This window comes from Onychomys torridus, chromosome 15 (assembly GCF_903995425.1).
Source record: "Onychomys torridus chromosome 15, mOncTor1.1, whole genome shotgun sequence".
NCBI classification, from domain to species: domain Eukaryota; kingdom Metazoa; phylum Chordata; class Mammalia; order Rodentia; family Cricetidae; genus Onychomys; species Onychomys torridus.
This window is the reverse complement of record NC_050457.1, coordinates 18843530-18862505: the sequence shown is the minus strand read 5'-3', so window position 1 is coordinate 18862505 and position 18976 is coordinate 18843530. Positions and strand designations below refer to the sequence as shown.

The window sequence follows — 18976 nt, the reverse complement described above, 5'->3', positions numbered from 1 at the left end:
TCACAGGTTCCACCCACACCCACAGGGAGGGGATGACACAGGACATGAACACAGGAGGTGGGGACTCTTGGGGGCCATCTTAGAATCTGTTATGCAGAGTCACTGCTTGTGGGAAAAATAGTCCACAAAACCCATAAAAACTGTATTAATATGGCTTTCGAGTCTTATGAGAGGACTCTGTATAGCGGCTAACACCAAGAAAATCTTTTTCTTTGTCTCTCCCCACATCCTGGGATGTAGGTGTTACTTCTAAAAATGGCTTCTTTTCCTGTTCTGCCGTTAGGCATCTCATCAGCTTCTCTGGATGAGAAAGTCAGCAGGAACAGATTGTTTGGTCTTTGCTTTTGGCTGGACTGACTCAGTCCTGTGGGTAGCTCTCTAGGTCATTGTTAGAAATCTCTCAGTTCTGGAGGAGCCAGCTATGTGTACCGTCTGGGATGACATTCATGGACAAGATGCCACAAAACCTTTTTACAGTGGAGACATTTGCACAGGTATAAGGGGTTACTTTTTAGAAGAGCTTCACAGTTTGTGCCTAGACCGCTAATGAGTCCAGCTCCCTAAACAGATTGGTGGGGGCAGCTGCGGTGTGTGTGGGGGGGTTCAAGGATTATCAGTGTGCTTTTGGCTTGATCTGTGTGTGACTCATGTTTACAAATTGTCTGCCCAATTAAGGCTGAGGGTTCACCCCCTACACACACACACACACACACACACACACACACACACTAATGTGCTGTTTACACATCCCTTTAAATATGAAAGATACCCTTTACTGTATATAATACTACAAATGGAGATATGCATATATATTCATACATAACATATGTGTAGGTATATATATATATTCATACATTTATATACATATCTGAGCAGTATAACATCTCTTTAAAATAATATAAGCATGTCTGAGAATATAGTTCATATCACTTTGGGGACATTTCAGAGTACATGTGTAGCATGTACCAACCCTTCACAGTACCCAAAATATGGACAAATGGGGGGGAGTATGCAAACAATTTGAGTTGAGAGATGTTGTCAAACTTGATAGGCTGTTTCCTGGGGATAGAGCCCCAGCGAGGGGATTGTGGAGAGCCCTCGCTAAGGTCAGCAGATGTTTAGAACCTCAATCCTGAGTCCCTAGAGAGGCACCAGGTTCCAGAATGCCAGTGAGATTTGACTTCCTAGGATTTCCAGGAAGGCGTTGCTCAGAGTCCAGTAACTAGGAAGCTGCTAAGCCACTAAGTCGGGGATCAACATCCTCGGAGGGGCGCTAGGACCCAGGCACTTGCTGGCCTTGGGACCTTTGGAGGAGTGAAGGCAGTGGAGGCTCAGACTGGCAGGCAGAGTCCCTTGGAGCGACCAGACCCTTCTCGCACTGAAGCAAGCAAGGCGCAGGGCACTTGGTGCAAGGGCACAGCAGCTGGGTGCCCTCCATGAGTGGCTGCAGCCAGGGGCGCGTTGTCGGGACAGTAGCAGGTGATCGCAGCGGGCATGGACCAGCAGCAGAGCACGCGCCAGGTGAGCCCTGCACCAGTCTGCAGAGAGCTGCCCCGGGATCAGGCACAAGCTTGGAATCCTCCCCGATCTGGCTTTGAACCCCAGGTGCTGCCTGTAGGAGTACAGCCTTCCTTTCCCTCCAGTCTCTCTACATTTGGTACCTGGCTCCCGGTGGGTCTTCCTTCCTACGGAGGTACCTGGAGCGCCTAAGATGCCCGTGTTGCAATTTCTAATATTTAGCGATAATCCCTGCACAGGGCTCTCTGCCTGGTCTGGCAGCGATCAGTGCTTCCCTGCATTGGCCTGATTGTCACCTCCTGTTGCGCACGCTGTTCCCACGCTCCCTCATCTCGCGGGACAGCCCCTGGCTGTCCGAATGTGTTTCCAGTGGCTACAAGATTAGCTTCTTTGCCAGGAAGCGAGGCATGCAGCTTTAGTCTCTGGGTGCGGGTGCAGGTGCAGTTGCGGGTACAGGTGCAGAGACAGGTAGAGAGACATAGGTGTGGGTGCGTGTATGTGTGCCTGGCGCCTCCTGCTGTCACGGATCCAATGCAATTTCCTGCATAGGTGCTCCTGAGGAAGGAGGATTCCCATCCTGCCAGGTGTGAGAAGATATGTGCATCTGGGGGGGAAGCAGGAGTACCCGGGAGAGAAGCTGCTTGTGAGGGTCTCGTGTCCTGGGGTCACAGAGAAGTAACCAGGAGCTTGGTCCAAGGCTAAGTGGGTATTGCTGCGTTGAACTTGGGAGCACTTTGAGAAGGAGTTAACAGTTAACTGAAACACACTTAGTTGTTATTGTGAGAGTTGAGAGTTGTTCTAGCCTTTTAAAAAAATACAGACTTACTAAAGAGTCTTAACCTCCTGTAGTCTTCCAGTGCCTCTCGGAGTACCTGTGACGGTCTGTAAAGTTCCTGGCACCAACTATCCTCTGGCTTACCTGTTCTAGGTGAAGGGCTCTAGACAAACACCCCTCAGGGCTTCTGCTGCGAGCCGCTGGGACCAAGGACCTTCCTTACAATCATTAAGTTTGAACTCTGAGTCTCCCCTCAGTGCATGGGGGATGGTTTTGGCATGCCTGCTTTGAAGGTCCTTTGACAATCTGAAGTTTTAACTTTCAATGCCTCTCTAAGACAGCCTGCCTCCAAACTGTGTAGGGCAGACAGTCAACAAAAACATTTACCCAGAGTGCCAAGGGAGGTGAAAGGCAGAGGACCCGCCCTCTAAGGTTTTATAATCTGCCAGTTTGCCATGGACAGTTCTTGCTTGACTGCCCTCCTGACCTTGAATGGGCTGTTTTCATTTTGCAGAGGCTGGGTTTTCCAAGAAGTAGAAACTGAAGAATGATAATTCACCAGCGGTGGGAAGAACAGGGATGGGAAGATAGGAGCTGTGTGGGGATAATCAGCTGTGAACAAAACAGGCCACATGTGCTGCCATAAATGCTGAAAGAGAGCCCTCAGTCCCAGTCTGACAGGAGTTTCCAAATTCATAGACAGCCAATCCATGTCTTCTGTTCTTTGCAGTATTGCTACAATTTGTGCTAAGTTCCGAAAAAGTATTTATAGTCTGAAGAGACACTGGGTGAGTGTGGATTAGTTGAATTTTGATTCCAGATGTAAAGTCACAGAAATCTTTCATGCTTATGGGCTGGGGAAATAAGCTCAAATGATGTCGTGGTGCTCAGAACACACTGGGTTGAACCCTGTAGAAAGGTCTGGCTGAGCTTTGAATACGGCTGCATCCCTCTGAAAAGATCCAGTCTTCACTGTAAGATCCATGTCCTGGCCACCCTCTCTTGGGCATGAGGAGAGAGGCCCACACTTGGCTCCTGGATAGAGAAGGCACAGTGTGCTGTGTGTCTCATGGGGGGGTGGTTTGGGGGGTTGGGGGGAGTGGTGGTGTGAGCCTTCAGTTACATCTGATAAATACAACTTACTTACCTGGGAATGACTCGGTTAATATTAACTTCTTAGAAAAGCAGTTTATCAGTTCAGCAATGAAACAATGAAATTCTCTTTAGAAGCAACATTAAATACTGGAATGCCTAATATCACCAGAGCTTAGTGGTAAGCACTAGTTTGAGAAAAACAGACATAGCCTTTTTCATTCATTTCAGGATGAGAAATAAACAGAATGAGTTATAGTTCTTTTTTAACTAGACAATTTTTGTAGAAATGAAAGAGCCAAAGTCAATACAAGTCAGACCACAGGAAATCTTGCTCCTCCAGGTTGTCAGAGATGGGCGCCATGGGATGTGAATATTGATTATGTACCTGCACTGTATGCATTGGCCTAGACACTTTTAGCAGGGCCTCAGGGAATGTGCTTAGCTGAGGGGAGTGCTCTGGTTGTTTCTTTGATAGGAGACCCAAAGTTTTTTGGCTCCCCCACCCCATATCCCTTAGCTAGTGGGTGCACTGGCCCAGCTAGCTGGGTTCTGTTACAAAGATCTAACCAAGCACAGTGAAAAAGGGAATAAAAAAAGGAGCCAGAAAGTGTAGAGGCAATTGATGTGCCTCAGTGCACTTAAGTTAAAACATCTTCATCTTGGATTTTCTTGTTTTGTTTTTTTTTTTAATCAAAATGATATAAGTATTTTACATTGTCAAAGAGACTGAATCTTTTATAACTATATAGATCTGAGTTGGGTGTGAACCATCATTTATTAAATCAATTCCCAGTGCATTGGGCACTTGGATTACTTAAACACATATATTATTAGCATTGTGGACTTTTCTTTATTTATACATGTGCATCTTTATAAGTAAGTGTGTGTGTGTGTGTGTGTGTGTGTGTGTGTGTGTGTGTGTGTATGTATCTATTCAGCTATTTCTAGTAAGTCAGTCCCTAGTGGTGGTATTGCCATGTGAGAAAGCACGGTTACTATTAGATACAGACTTCTTACTACATACTAACTGACTTGCTTTGGCAAACTTTGCACCTCGGCTTCAGTTCAGGTGATGTGGTTTGGATTTTAGTGAATCATTTGATCTGAAGGGGTCTCAGGTGTATTATCTATGACCTAGGGGACTCATTGGTTGCCAAAGTCTTTTCCAACTCTAAGATTATGCAAATATATGCAATTGGGGATTGAACAAATGAAACAGTCTGTATATGAGTATATTTTACACACAGAAGTGAGTTTTATTGTCTAATTTTTTAATTTCTTCATACATGAGTTCTACATTTATAAAACTCTTCTCCAATTCCTCCTCTGTTCCCACTACCCCTTCTTGAATCTATGACTTCTTTGTCTACTTCATGTATGTGTATACACACACACACACACACACACACACACACACACACACATACACAATTTATATTGAGTCCAATTTGTGTTGTCTTTAGGGCTGACCATGGAAAAGTGGAAACCAGTCAGGGGTGTGTCCCTGAAGAAAACTGACTCTTCCTCTCTTGATAGTCTTTCATTGCCTGTAGCTCTTCATCTAGTAGTAGGACCTTGTTAAATATTTCATCATCCATGTTGGCATGTCAACTAGTTTGGTCTTGTGTAAGCACCTGTATTGTTAAGAGTCACAGGTATAGTTTCCCTGACACATTTAGAAGATACCGTCTTGTAGTGGTGAGCACTCATTCGGGTGATGTTCCCTGAGCCTTAGATGTAGGGATTGCATTGTAGATGTCCCAGTTGGGGCCTTTTGACCAGTGGTGAGTGTCTGCAGCAGCCTCAGTAGCTGCTAAAAGAAGCTTCTTTGGTAAGGAGAACTGCACTTACCTATGGATATAAGGATGAGTATTTAGCATACAGTTGTTGGAGGCTATATCAGTTTAGAAAAATGGCAGTGGTGTGTCCCCTGGGATCTACGTCTTCTCCTGCCTTGTGTTCTTGGCTAAGCTTGCAGTACCAGGAGTGAGCTTCCTCCCATTGGCAGGCCCTAAACCCAATGAGATAGCGTTGGTTACATCTAAGATATAAACAGCACTAGTGCACCAGTGGCAATATTCTGCTTAAATAATAATTTAACAATAATGGACTCACTTGCTATGACAGGAACTCCTTGCACTCTGGTGCCCTGGCTTTTGTGAGGTAGATTTGCATGTCAGAAGTGGCTGTGCTGTAGTTATAACTCAACCGTGCAATTTCAGTGGATTAAATTAAATAAATACGTCTCACATTTTATGTCCAAAGTCGTTTAAGAGAGTGTTTGATTCAGGCAGTCTCTCAGAAAACCAGGCTGGCAGGAGCTCTGCCACCTTGTAACTCTACTACCTGGATCACGTGGTCTCGGTGGTGCCATGGCAAGGAAGAAGTCAGACATGGTAGAAAATTAACAACTGTCTTTAAATGTCTCAGCTCAAGAATGAAGCTTAGTTCTATTTTGTTTCTGTGCTTTGGTCAGAACGCATTGCATAGACTTACTCAGATACATGGGCACAGAGAGTGTTATCTTCCTCTATGATGATGAAGAAGGAGGAAGAGGAAGGAGGAGGAGGAGGAGAAGGAGGAAGAGGAGGAAGAGAAGAAGGAGAAGGAGGAGAAGGAGAAGAAATACACGGTCTAGATCCCTGTGTTAGGGCAGATGTAACAAAGTATCAAAGGCTTACAAAGGGGAAATCTGACCCTTCACAGACATTCAGATCAAGGTCCCAGCAGACCACCCATGCTCCCTCTGTGTCTCTAGTCTTTTCTCTGCATTCCTGCCTTCTGATCTCTTCTCACAAAGACACCAATCACACTGGATTAAGGCCCATGCTAATAACTCCATTTAACACTAATTCCTTTTTAAAGACCCTGCCTCCAAATGTAGTCATCTTCTGAAGTACTTAGGGGTTAGGACTTCAGTAAACTTGGGTCATTGCAGTTCAGACCACAGTGCACTGTTTCTGTTAAATAACAAGTAATGAGATGTAGTCACTCCGTATTTATTGGAAGAGTCCTGTAAATTTCTAAAATATTATAGAATTATTTTCCTCTTTACATCTCACCCATCTCCCTGATCCCCTGCCCTCACATTTTGCAACAAAAAGCATAGTGTTTTTTTTTTTTTTTTCAGTTTTCTGGGTATTGTTTAAAGGAGCTTGATGCCAATAGATATATCAACTATCTTTTATTAATGGTGCCAGCAACTGTGTACATGCACGGTGAAGGGAAATCAAAACTGAAATCGTGGGCAGTTGGAGAGCCTTTCTATAAGGCCACAGATACTGTGGACACTGCATTTCTGGACATGACTGTCCAGAAAGATAAGTAAGGACAGTGGTAAAGCTCACTGTGTCTTGGGGATTGATCACCAGCATGAATCTGTGACCACGGTGCTGTCTGGCAGCATCTGATAAATGGCTACCAGCCAGGCAGTAGCTGTAATAACTTTGTCATTGTCTGTGAATGTGTAGGTAGTTGTAGCTTTTTTGTTTGCAAATTTTCTATCAAGGGGATGCACTGTTGATTAATTGCTGATGAATTAATTTCAGAATATTCTCCTATAGTTTGGCATTCAAACTAAAGGTCATTGTTTATACAGAGAGTCAAGGAAATAGAACACGGGGAATAAATTTGATATTGATGAGGTCAATAAATATTTGTCAGTGAAGGAATGATGCAATACCAGCTTTGCTTTCTTAGTCTAGTTTGCAAAGGACAAGCTTTTAAGAAAGGCGATCCCCACGCACATATGGCTAGATTTTCGCGATTGAGGATTATCTATTAAATGTCAAGTATCCAACCTGAAGGCAGGAGAAATTACCTAACCCTTTGGGGTAGATGAAAATAATCAAGCCAGTGGGATTGATTCTTATATCCTGTAGGACTGGCCTGAGGTGGTCATATCGTTTAATAGACAGCAAGGATTTTTCTTAGTGATACAAGAGTGATTGTATTTTGTGTACCCATGTGCCTTAGAGGTGATGAGATCTAACAGCAGTGGCAAGAATTATAACCAGAGAGCCCTGTCTCACAAGCTGTGTCCCTTCCCCTCAACACACCAATGTCTATGTTTTCTGGCATGGTGTTGTCTGGCCTCATCTTTCTGACTTGTGACAGTCACTTAACATGACCCAGAACTGAATGTCTCTTTAGGAGGTATAGAATGTCTTAATCTATTTGTACTACTATAACAAAATGTTCAAGGTTGGATATTTCATAAACATTGAAATTGTATTTCCCATAGTTCTGTAAGATAAGAAAAATCTAAGATCAAAACATCAACAGGTTGCATCTTCTGATGAGGACTGCTGTCTGCTTCCAAGGCGGTATTTTTTTTTTTTTTTTGCCATGTCCTCTGGGGAGGGAGTGCCATGTCCTTTCATGGTAGAAGGGACAGAAGAGGTGAAAAGTGACACAGTTCCCTCTGAAAACCCTTTTAATAACTGCAATCAATCCATCCATGAGGGTGGAGCCTTACAAAGGGCCCCTTCCCTCTGTTGTTGCTTTTGGGATTAGATTTGTAAAACATATATTTTGAGGGATACATTCAGACTATACCATTTTCCCTTTGGTCTCCAAAATTCCTGTCCTTCTCACATATAAAAATCTACTTATTCCATCCCAATAGCCCACAAGTCATAATTCATCCAGCACCAACTCAAAAGTCCAAAGTCCAGAGTCTTATCTGAATTGCTTCTGAATGAGACTCTAAGCAAGATTAATCCTAAAGCAAATTACCCTCCAGCCACTGGCCTGTGAAATCAAACAAGTCATACAGTAGAGATAATCCCATTGTGTGTGTATATATATTAGACTGTTTTCTATTGTTGTTGCTGAATACCCAAGATTGGGTAATTTACAAAGGAATTTAGTTAGTTTATGTGTGTGAGTGTTTGCCTGCATCTATAATGAGTCCTTACTGCAGGCCTGGTGCCCACAGAGGCTCGATTTCCTGGAACTAGAGTTATGGACATGTGGGTGCCGGGAACCAAACCCTGGTCTTCTTCAGTAGCTGCAAGTGTTCTTAACTGCTGAGCCCCAGAAAAATATTTCTTATAGCTTAGCTGAGAGTCTTGGGATCAGTCTCACCTCCGTGGCTCCAAAAAGCATTTCTGTGATTGGGCACTCTGCAGGAACTCCAACCTCACCTCTCTGCTTTCCATCCCCTCGTTCAGGGACTCTGTGGTGGCTCTGCTTCTGCAACAGGTCTTTACCAGGGCCCTCTCTGCTTGATGTAGCCTTTGGAATATAGGTCAAGGAAGCCATGACTACATGGCTCATCTTCTGAATGTATACAGCATTAACAACATGTGAACATTACCAAGGTTTTCTGTCTGTGTCCTTGAGCAGTGGCCATTGCATCATCTGGACCCACTTCATCTGGACCTCATGACTGGGTCTGCCAGAGAAAGACCCTAAGTGGACCCCAGGCACCAGCCCACCCGATGAAAGCTTTCTTTGTGGAGTTCTGGTCTCCTATGATGGAATTGTGGCTTGATAAAGAGAGGAGGAGAGGCATCCTCTGGTATCCCTGCTATCTTGCCCTCTGCTATTCTATGATACAGCAAGAAGGTCCTCACCAGACCAAGCAGGTGCCAGCACCACGCTTTTAAATTTCCTGGCCTCCAAGAACCATGAACCAGCAGCAAATCTTGGTGGCATCCACACGATGCTAAGTCTGTGAGAGAATGGGAGCTGAAAAGGGTAAGAGGCTAGCTCTCTAGCACGCACATGTCTATGGAAGGCCTGTGGAGACACATTCCCTAGAAGGAAGGTGACAATAAATAGCTGAACATTTATGAGTTCCTTGCTGCTACACCCTCTCCAGGAGGTCACGTAGGTTATGAATAAGAAAGAAGACCTGCCTGGACTGAATCTACCAGGTTGAGCTGAATCCCCGGGGGAGTCTTTGCCCTGGAGGAGATGGGAATGGGGGGGTGGATTGAGGGGAAGGTGGGAGGGGGTGGGCGGGAGGGGGAAGGACAGGGGAACCCATGACTGATATGTAAAATTAAATTAAATTATGAAATAAAAAAGAATGAAATGATTTGTCTACATTTTTAACACCTGTTTTCTACTTCTGCTTAGAAGTCTCTAAAGAAAATTCTATACCAGTTTTTGTTTGTTTGCAATGCAGCATTTTGGACAGTTGGTGAGTTGTTCTGACCCTGTCCCTGCTGGTGATGGAATGATATGAGGAAGACTTGGGATGAACTGTATTGACACAGAACTCTTTGTCAGAGGGCCCATTGTCCAGGGTTTCTGTCCAAAGAGAACCGTTTGTGGCTCTCATTTTCAAATCAAGAGACAACTCAGTTTTATGCTAGAACAGCACTTTGCGAGGGACAGTGGCCACTAGATCGTGTCCTCCATCTGTCTTTCATTGGGTGGAAGAGGGATCTTGTGACGTGGCATGTCCTCAGAGTTCTCGTGGTGCTGCTTCTCCTGTTGTGACTGCAACTTCCGTTAGAAAGGTCACAGTTCACCACGGATCCTTGCGAGAGCCGTAGAGAGCCCATGGCTACAAGAAATGCATGAGGGGTGGGGATAAACAGGACAGTGACGGCAGGGGAAGAGAGCTGTGCTTGGAGGAAGGGTGAAGCAGTATGTCACAGCACACGGGGTCAGCAGGGACACTGTCCGAGGACAGCACACACGGACGGACGGACAGGCGGGCAGGCGAGGCTCTGTGTCTGTTCCAGGCACTGGGTGGTAACCTGAGAGCTGAGGCGTTAAGGGGCTGCCACTCACTTCTAGCCCAGTTCAATAGGTGCATTGGTGAGGAAGCTATAGGGCAAGATGAAGAAGGCTCCAGAGAAGGATGGGGAGGGGAAGAGGCTAGGAATGCTCTAATCTGATCCCACTTGTCTTAGATGGCCTCTTGCCTCAGCCCAGGTATAGCTGCACCACCCTGTCCTCTCCAATCCCTTCCTCTCCCTTTGGAGGGACTTACCCAGACTGTGGGTATCTCTTCTGCCTCCACCACTGTCCATGGGGGTTGAAATCTGGAGACCTATGGGCTATGCATAGCCAGAGAGAACATGGGCAGCTGGGACAGCTCTGTCCCACTCTATCCTCTTATCAGTACAAGGTTCAGACAACAGATAACAAGGAAGCATCCCGTTAGATTTGACCTTAAAGTGTGAGGAGAAGGTCAGGAAGAAAGAGAATCAGGTGATGGCAAGTTCTAGAGAAACATTTCAGGAGCAAGCTGGACGGACTGCTTGGGAAGAAGATGTGGCAGTGTGGTTCTGTCGGGTCCAGCCGTAAAGAAGGCCTCCTTGTCACAGGATAGCTGAGGTCAGACCTGAAGCAAGTGGGGAGTGAGTATGTGGATATTTGTGGGAAAATATCCCAAGCAGGAGTAACAGCAGGTGTGGAGGCCCTAATGGAACTGTTCTTGTGTGTGAAGTGAAGCAGCAGGCTAGCAGAGACACAGCAATGGGTGTGTGTGTGTGTGTGTGTGTGTGTGTGTGTGTGTGTGTGTGTTTGTGGTAGCGCCAAGGGGGGGCAGTAGCAAGGTGGGGCAGTGGGGGCTGAAAGCAGACAGGTCTTAGAGAGTCAGAATTGTTGAGACCTGGTGGTCTCAGACTTGTTGAGACCCACCTGATGGGAGGTGATGGCTTCTGGCTGAGATCACAGGTGAGATCATCTAGAAACTTCTGGAGAAAATCCAGGGGCACTAAATGAAGTTAAGAGATGTGCTAAGAGACCATAGCCACAATCCAGGCTGGAGATGCTGGTGGTGTCTTTGGCCAGGATGGTACAGTGGAGACGGTGAGAGACAAGTGGATTCTGAGCCACTTTCTCAAGTGGAGCAGACAGTGTTTGCAGGTGGGTGGAACACAGGGCGTGAGAAAGATCAGAGGTCCAAAGTCCTTCCCAGAGCCACACGGGGTGAACATTTACCCTCAGTTCATTTGTCAGGTTTGCTACCTGTGTGCATCTGTTTTTGCTCATATCTTCACAAATTCTTCTCCATGAGTTGCCTCGGAGAAGCTGGGCTGATATCAAGAATGATCATTGTCTGCAGAGATGGAAAGCCGGACCTTGAGTGCAACAGTTTACCAGGTCATGGTCAAAATAAAAGGGCTCCTTCCCCTGGGTTCCAAAGCCTTGAGAGCCTGAAAGATAACTACAGAAGAGATAGGGACTGTGCTCTGTTGACTAAAAAGATGAGAGCCAATGAATCACTGGGATTATTTGTAAAGATTTATCTTTATTTCATGCATATGTGCAAGTGCCTGCTTGTATACATATGTTTACCATGTGAGTGTGAGTGCCTGCTTGTATGTATATGTATACTGTGTGTGCATGGTGCCTGCTTGTATATCTTTATGTATACCATTTGTGTGTGTGGTGCCTGCTTGTATATAGATGTATACCGTGTGTGTGTGTGTGTGTGTGTGTGTGTGTGTGTGTGTGTGTGTGTGTTGTATTGCTCAGGAGACTAGTAGAATGCATCAGGTCCCTGGAACTGGAGTTGTGAGTGGTTGTGAGTGGCTGTGTGGATGCCGGAAACTGAACCTGGGCCTCTGTAAGAGCTGTAAACACTCCTAACTGCCGAGTCATCTTTCTAGCCCCCAGAAATCATTTCTGGCACAAGGGATGAAAGGCAGAGGAAAAGTACAATGTTCTAGTTTCATTGTGTTTCTGTGACAAACACTGATCAAAAGCAACATGGGGAGGGAAGGAATTTATTTTTTTATTACAAGTCACAGTCCATTATTGAGCGAAACCAGGGCAGGAACTCGCTTGCTGTTCCCCTCAGAATTATTTCTAACCAGGGAATTTATTCACTGCCATGAAGGTATATCAGAAACCATGGACAAATACTGCGTCATGATCTTTCTCACAGGTTGATGTTCAGCTGGCTTCCTTACAGAGCCCAGGACCACCTTGTCCCGGGCTGGCACCTCCCACCATGGGCTGGGCCTTCACGTATCAATAGACAACCTGCCCCGGACATACCCATAGGCTCATCTGATTCAGGAAGTATACCAGCCGAGGCTCCACTATCATGTGACTTGGGTTGTGCTAAGTTGACAGTTGATGCTAACTAGGACACACCCTTTAATAGTGCAGTGGCCAGTTCCAAGCAGGATTCACCAGAAGGCAAGAGCACAGTGTCACTAACGTCTAATTTACAGTGAGGGTGAAGGTTGTTCCCATCATCCTTTTGGGTTTCACATGTGAACAATCTATGCAACCTGTTTAGAACATCTGTAGAACTGTAACTGGGAAGTCTCTCCACATAGATTTGTGGGAGATCAGCTCCCACATTTTACAACAGAGAACTCTTGAGAGAGAGAGAGAGAGAGAGAGAGAGAGAGAGAGAGAGAGAGAGAGAGAGAGAGAGAAGAGATTTAGATAGAAATATAGAGGGGAGAGAAACAGAAACACAGGATAGCCTCGGGAGGGCCTGGATCATTATCCACTGGCCCCTCCTGTCTCTTCTAAAGGGCTATTTCTAGGAATGTCAAGGAGTGGAGCAAAAGACCTCCCCCTAGCTCAACCAAGTGCAGACCCTTCCTATCACCTGGTAACCATGCACATGGTCAGGCAATCCTCTAATGCAGTTCTGCTGGGTAAAGCAAGCTCAGCTCTCACTAGGAAGCCTTTATGGGCCTCCACATAGATTCTACACATCTGAGAATGGAGTGACAAGGGTGCTGAGTTGTTTCCTGTGGTCAGAAGCTGAGATGTATTAGTTTTCCTACAGGTTGCTATAACAAAATAGTGAATGCTGGGGTGATCCAAACCACTGAAACTCATTTCTCACAGGTCTGAAGGCTAAAAGTGTAAAGCCAGGGTGCTGGGTGTCGGGTTTCTTCTGGGGAGATATTTCTTTCTGACTTGTGCACACCCTGTCATCTTGCTGTGTCTTTGCATGACTCTGTGTGTGTGTGTGTGCCTGTATGTCTGTGCATGTGTATGTGTGTGTATGTATATGTATATGTATATGTGTATGTATATGTGTGTATGTAAGTGTGTATATGTGTGTGTGCCTATATGTCTGTGCATGTGTGCATATATATATATATATATATATATATATATATATATGTGTGTGTATGTGTGTGTGTGTGTGTGTGTGTGTGTGTACTTTACAATGTCTCTTTCAGAAGACACCAGTGTTATTGGATTAGAGTTCTTTATCTTCATCAAACCTTACCTACCCTGCTGAAGTCTCTGCTGTATGTGTAATCCCATTAGGCTTTATGTCTTCAACTGGGAATTTGGGGAGATAGCTTTGTTTGTAATAGTTAAATGCTTCAAATTAAAAAAAAAAAAAAAGCTTGCTTGCACTCTATACAGCTACAAATAAATTAAACCACATACCTTTCAAAGTATACAATTCATGAGTTTATTTTTCTAAAATAGGGTTTCACTATGTGGTCCTGACTGGCCTGGAACCCACTACATAGACCAGGCTGGCCCCCAACCCACAGAGATCCACTGCCTCTGCCTTCTGAGTGTTAGGACTAGAGGTGTGGGCCACCACACCTGGCCTCAACTCATAAGTTTTGATGAAGAATTTCATTGTGTGATGTGTAACCACTATTATAATGTGATACAACCCAGTTCCATCAATCCAGTCCACGCTTCTTGGGGTCAGTTCATGCCAAGCACCCACTGATCTCTTCTCTTAGGTAGCGTGGCCTTTGCTGGTCTTCCATCAACACCACATACTGTCATGGAGTCAAATGAAACGCCAACCATAACTAGGCTCAAGCATCCGGACATCTGGTCCCCTGACGGTGGCGCTGTTTGGGAGGGTGTGAACCAATAGAAGTTGAGGCCTAGTTAGCAGAAGTGCATCACTGTGGGGAGGGGCCTGAGTTTGCATAACTTCCCCTTGCTTCCTATCCTCGCCTTTGCTTCCTGTGCCTCTGACACGTGGGCATGCAGCCCCATGTTTCCTCTGACATCTAAGCATGCAGCCCCATGTTTCCTCTGACATCTAAGCATGCAGCCCCATGCTTCTGCTTCCACAGTGCCTTCCTCATGTTGGCTTGTACATCACCTTCACACCACAAGGAGAAGAGGACTGGCCTCTTTCATTTGTTTCTTACCAGGTCTTCTGTAGTAAGAAAAGTAATGCATATTTGTGACCTTTTGTGGCTGCCCTGTTTCATGCAGTATGAAAGCAAGTTTCATATATATTGATATAAATGTCTGAAGTTTGTCATTTCATACCATTTTATGGGAGCACCACATTTATTTACTCCTTGGCTAATGGACCTTTGAGTTGTTTCCAGTTTGGGGCTAGTATTTAAAAATCTTCTGTGAATGCCCAGAGGGAAGCCATTGAACACAGATGACTAGAAGAAATGGCATGGTTCTGTGCTGAGTGTGCAGTATATTTAATAAGAAAATTAATAAAGCAATTGTACCAGCGCATGTAGCCACATGTAAAAGTATGGAACAAGTGTGGTTTAGCCACACTTGTGGGTATGTGGTGAGATATCCCTGTGGTTCATTTGCATTTTATTAACGACAGATGGTGAACATTTTCCCATGTTTTTATTGTCTATTTTCACTTCTGATATTGTGAAGTTATTAAAATATTTTGCCCTATTTTTTGATAAAGTTGTCTATCTTCTGATTATCAACTTGCAAGTGTGTGTGTCTGTGCATGTCCGTGTGTGCTTGTTTGTGTGTGTGTGTGTGTGTGTGGTGTACGTGTATGTCCATGCGTGCCTGTCTGTGTGTGTGGTGTATATGTGTGTGTCTACATATGCCTGTTTGTGTGTGTGTGTGATAAATGTATGTGTCCGTGTGTGTATGTCTCTCTGTGTGTGGTGTATGTGTGTATGTCCATGTATGCATGTCTCTGTGTGTGTGGTATTGGGGCTTGAGCCCAGGGTCTTGCTTATGCCAGACAACCTCTGTCCCATCCCCTATCTCCAATCCTGTGAGGTAGGTAAATTCTGGATGTCTCTTTCTCCCAGTCAGTGACTTCCCTTTGTCTTTTCTTAAAGACACTTTACAAGAACAGACTGCTAAGCTTCTGTTGAACTCCAACACACACTTTTTGTCCGTTTGGTGGCACATTCCTTTTGCATTTTGTCTAAGCAATCTTTGCCTGCTCCACGTTTGTAAACATCTATGTTTACTTCTAGATGTTTTTAAGCCTTGGATTCTTTGCTTAATTCTGTGACCCATATGGTTAATATTTGTGAACGGTATAAAGTAGGGGTCAGGGTTTTTATTTCTGTGCTGATTTTGTTTCATTGCTTGTGTACACAGCCATCCTAGCACCGTGCTGAAAAGACTCCACATTACCAGTTGACTTCCACGGAACTGTTATTGAAACTGAGTTGATGTGCTGTCCGGTACCTGGACAGTATAGTGTTCCATTTGTCCATTTGTCCATCATCATACTGGCTCTACCTCCTTTGTTCACCGTGACTGTCTATTCAGTCTGAAAAGCATGCGTAATCTTTCCATGTTGTTTACAGAACTCACTGAGTTATTGTAGACCTTTTGTATTTCTACCTAGATCTTAGAGTCATTTGGTCAGTTTCTAGACTGGGCTGGCATTGAACAGATCCAACAGTTTTTGGAGAACTGATGTCCCAGCAACAAGGAGTCTGCCATGCAATCGAGTGGATCTGGATGGGCTTGAGTTTCGCACACCTTTTGTTGATGTTTTAGCTTTTTCAGCAAGGAGACATGTTTATGCTTCTCAATATGAATGTAAATGGCACATCAAATGTCAAATTCCCAATTCCTCATTACTAGCATATAGAAAGCGGGTGACCTGTGTTCTGAGATTTGCTAAACTCACTTATTGGTTCCAGTGGTTGTTTTTGAGGTCTTTAGGGTTTTCTTTGCACACACGAGTGCTTGTGAACAGAGCTCTTCCTTCCCAGCCCATGTTGCTTTCTGTTTTTGCTTTAGTGTGGTGGTGGTGAGGGCCTCTAGATTAGGTATGGGGTGATGCACCCTGTACTTTATTATGGATATTAGAGGCACTGGATAATTTTCAGCTAAGAATGATATTGAGTTTTCTCCTTTCTTTCTTTTTTTGGTGCAGTGGATTGAACCTAGGGCCTTTCATAAATGGTTTATACAAGTACATATAGGGAATTGTCAGGTGCTTTCCCTACATTGAGTCCACGCTGATGTGTGTTTTTCATTTGTTCTAGTAAAGTGGTGAGTGACGTTGCTTCATTGTGCTAACATATGCACAACTTAAAGTCACCAGTTCAAAGTGTCTGATGAAGCCTACTTCACTTCACAAAGCCGTGCAACCATACCCCCATCTAGTTGCAGCTCTTTAAAAATAAATCCCCCTGGAAGGAAATCCCATGCCTCCCCCCCCCCCCCCCCAACCATTCCCTATGCTCCAACTTTCCAAACCCTGATAACTACCTGATTTATCTGTCAGAACTTGTCAGAATAGACTGGATGTCTTGCACACATGGACCTCTGTGGCCTTTTGGCTGGCTCCTTTTGCTTAGTATGCCTAAAGGGCCAAGTGTGAACACAGGGTCATACCCGAGTCTGTGCTTCAGTTCACTATTGTTTTGTAATTAGTTTTATCAGGCTGGCCTTGAACTCATGACCCCTCTATCTTCAAAGTGTGGAGGCTACAGGTTTTTAAGACTTTTGTAGCTTTAGCTCCCAAATTTTTTTTTCTTTTTAATTTGATTTGATTTTTAAAAAATTTCATACAATGTATCTTGATCATATTCATTCTCCTTCCTGGTTCCACCCAACTTTGCTCCTTCCCTCTCCCTGTGTCACGCCAATTTGTATTACAATGTATCCTTGGATGAGTAGTCTCCCACTGGAGCATGGTGGGCTTACCAGGGACAACACTCTTGGAGAAAATCCACCCTCCTCTCCCAGCAGCTAACTGCTGCCCATAGCTTCAAGGCTAAGGGTGGAATTTCACGCCTGCCTCTCCACTCCATGCTGAGATCTGGTCTGGTTTGTGCTTGCACAGGTCTTGTGCACACTGTCATGGCAGCTGTGAGGTCACACGTGTCACTGTTGTGCTGTGTCCAGAGGATACCCTTCCTTGTTGTCATCCAAAGATAGCTCCCATGTCACACATGCTCTGAAGTGTCCCTTTTGTCTCATTCTCTATAGAGCTCTCTCTCTCTCTCTTTCTGTGTGTGTGTGTGTGTGTGTGTGTGTGTGTGTGTGTGTGTGTGTGAGTTTAAGCTCATGTTTATGCTGGGGTTGTACAGGAATATCCTTTCAGTCAAACAGTTGCTGTCTTGGGGAGTTTGGCTGTGCCCACTTGCAAACCATCTCCCAGCTGGCCTGTTGACTGTTTACACCTCCTCCTAAGGGGCAGGCAGGGTCACAGGACCTTTACCTGTGAGCCCCTGCTACCTGTTGTATGCAATGCTGTCCTAACTGCACTGGCCTTGGGGAGTGGCTAAAATATACATATACACTGGGGAAGACCAGAGGAGGCAGGCTTTATCTATGCGGCTATAGGAAAGTAGTTATCCCTGTTAGGTAAGGACTTTCTGGTGTGAGCTTTTGCAAGGGAGCACTGACATTCCCGTAAGTAACCCCTCACTTAAATGTTCTATAAGTAAGCCCTATAAATTCAGTGGCTCCCCAGAGTAAACTTTGGTGGAATTGATTGTACCTTGGTTCAAGGAGAGGTAGGTGCTGCTTATGACTTCCCTGGAAAGGAACACAGTGAGGAGAGAGGTAGGTGCCTCTTGTGACTTCCCTTGGAAAGATCGGTAGTAACAGCCAGTGATTTAAATATGAGTAGGTTCATTAATGTGAAGGCTTTGAGATCTCAGTGAGAAATGCGTTGTGCACAGCACTGGCCATATTTCTTTATTAGAGGCTTACGTGGGGTTTCACTTCTAAAAGTGGGTGACTCAATGCTTAGAGAAAGCAAACAATTAACCACGCCAGGTGGGAGTTCAGGTCAATGGTAAACAGAAAAGAGGTGTTGAAAAATTTCCTATCCAAAGACACAAACTCAAGAGCAGCCTAGAGAAATAAGGCGTGCAAAGTTCAAAACTGTTGCTAATGAGTGGTTCCCACATGGTGGCAAATTTACACTGTCTCTCCTTCACCTAACCCCCCAGGCCTCTTTTTATTTATTTATTTATTTATTTGCCAGACTTTATTGTTCCTAAAACACAGTGGACTGGTCTTCCTAGGTTTAAATGATTTAGAGTAAGAAACATGAAATCAAGTGCTCCACTGGGAATGCATTGCTGTTGTGTACATCAATGTCACATTGACTTCTGTGAGTAAACCAGTCCTCCTCAGACACACTTCCAGAGGTCAGGAAGGGTGACTGGAGACACCCCACATCTACCCCACTCTCATCCTTCAGCGGACACTGTTCTGTGGTGATCCTCTGTGAAATGAAGCTTCAGCCCTTGAGCACAAGTTGTGTCTTAGAAAATCAAATATCACACGTGAAGGTTTGTGCTACGCCCTCCGCTTTTGTTTGTAATATCTCGCCTTGTGTACGGAAGTGGTTTTTAAAGCGTGATCCTGAGTAAGTGGTAGTCCCGTCACCGAGGAAGGAGTTAGAAACCCACATTCTCTGGCCTTGCAATCTGTGTTTTAGCAGATCACCCACTCTGACGT

The 18976-nt window shown here is 44.9% G+C and overlaps 1 protein-coding gene across 2 annotated transcripts in view; it reads left to right on the top strand.

Annotated features, from left to right (window-relative positions):
* The first annotated feature begins 1307 nt into the window (after nucleotides 1-1307).
* Nucleotides 1308-18976, top strand: part of Pde8b (phosphodiesterase 8B) — a 228344-nt gene continuing 210675 nt past the window's right edge. For both annotated transcript variants that reach the window (XM_036206740.1, XM_036206739.1), the window contains exon 1: nucleotides 1308-1521. In XM_036206740.1, coding sequence (XP_036062633.1) covers nucleotides 1495-1521 — 27 coding nt within the window. In that variant the 5' untranslated portion in view covers nucleotides 1308-1494. The remainder of the gene's footprint in view (nucleotides 1522-18976) is intronic.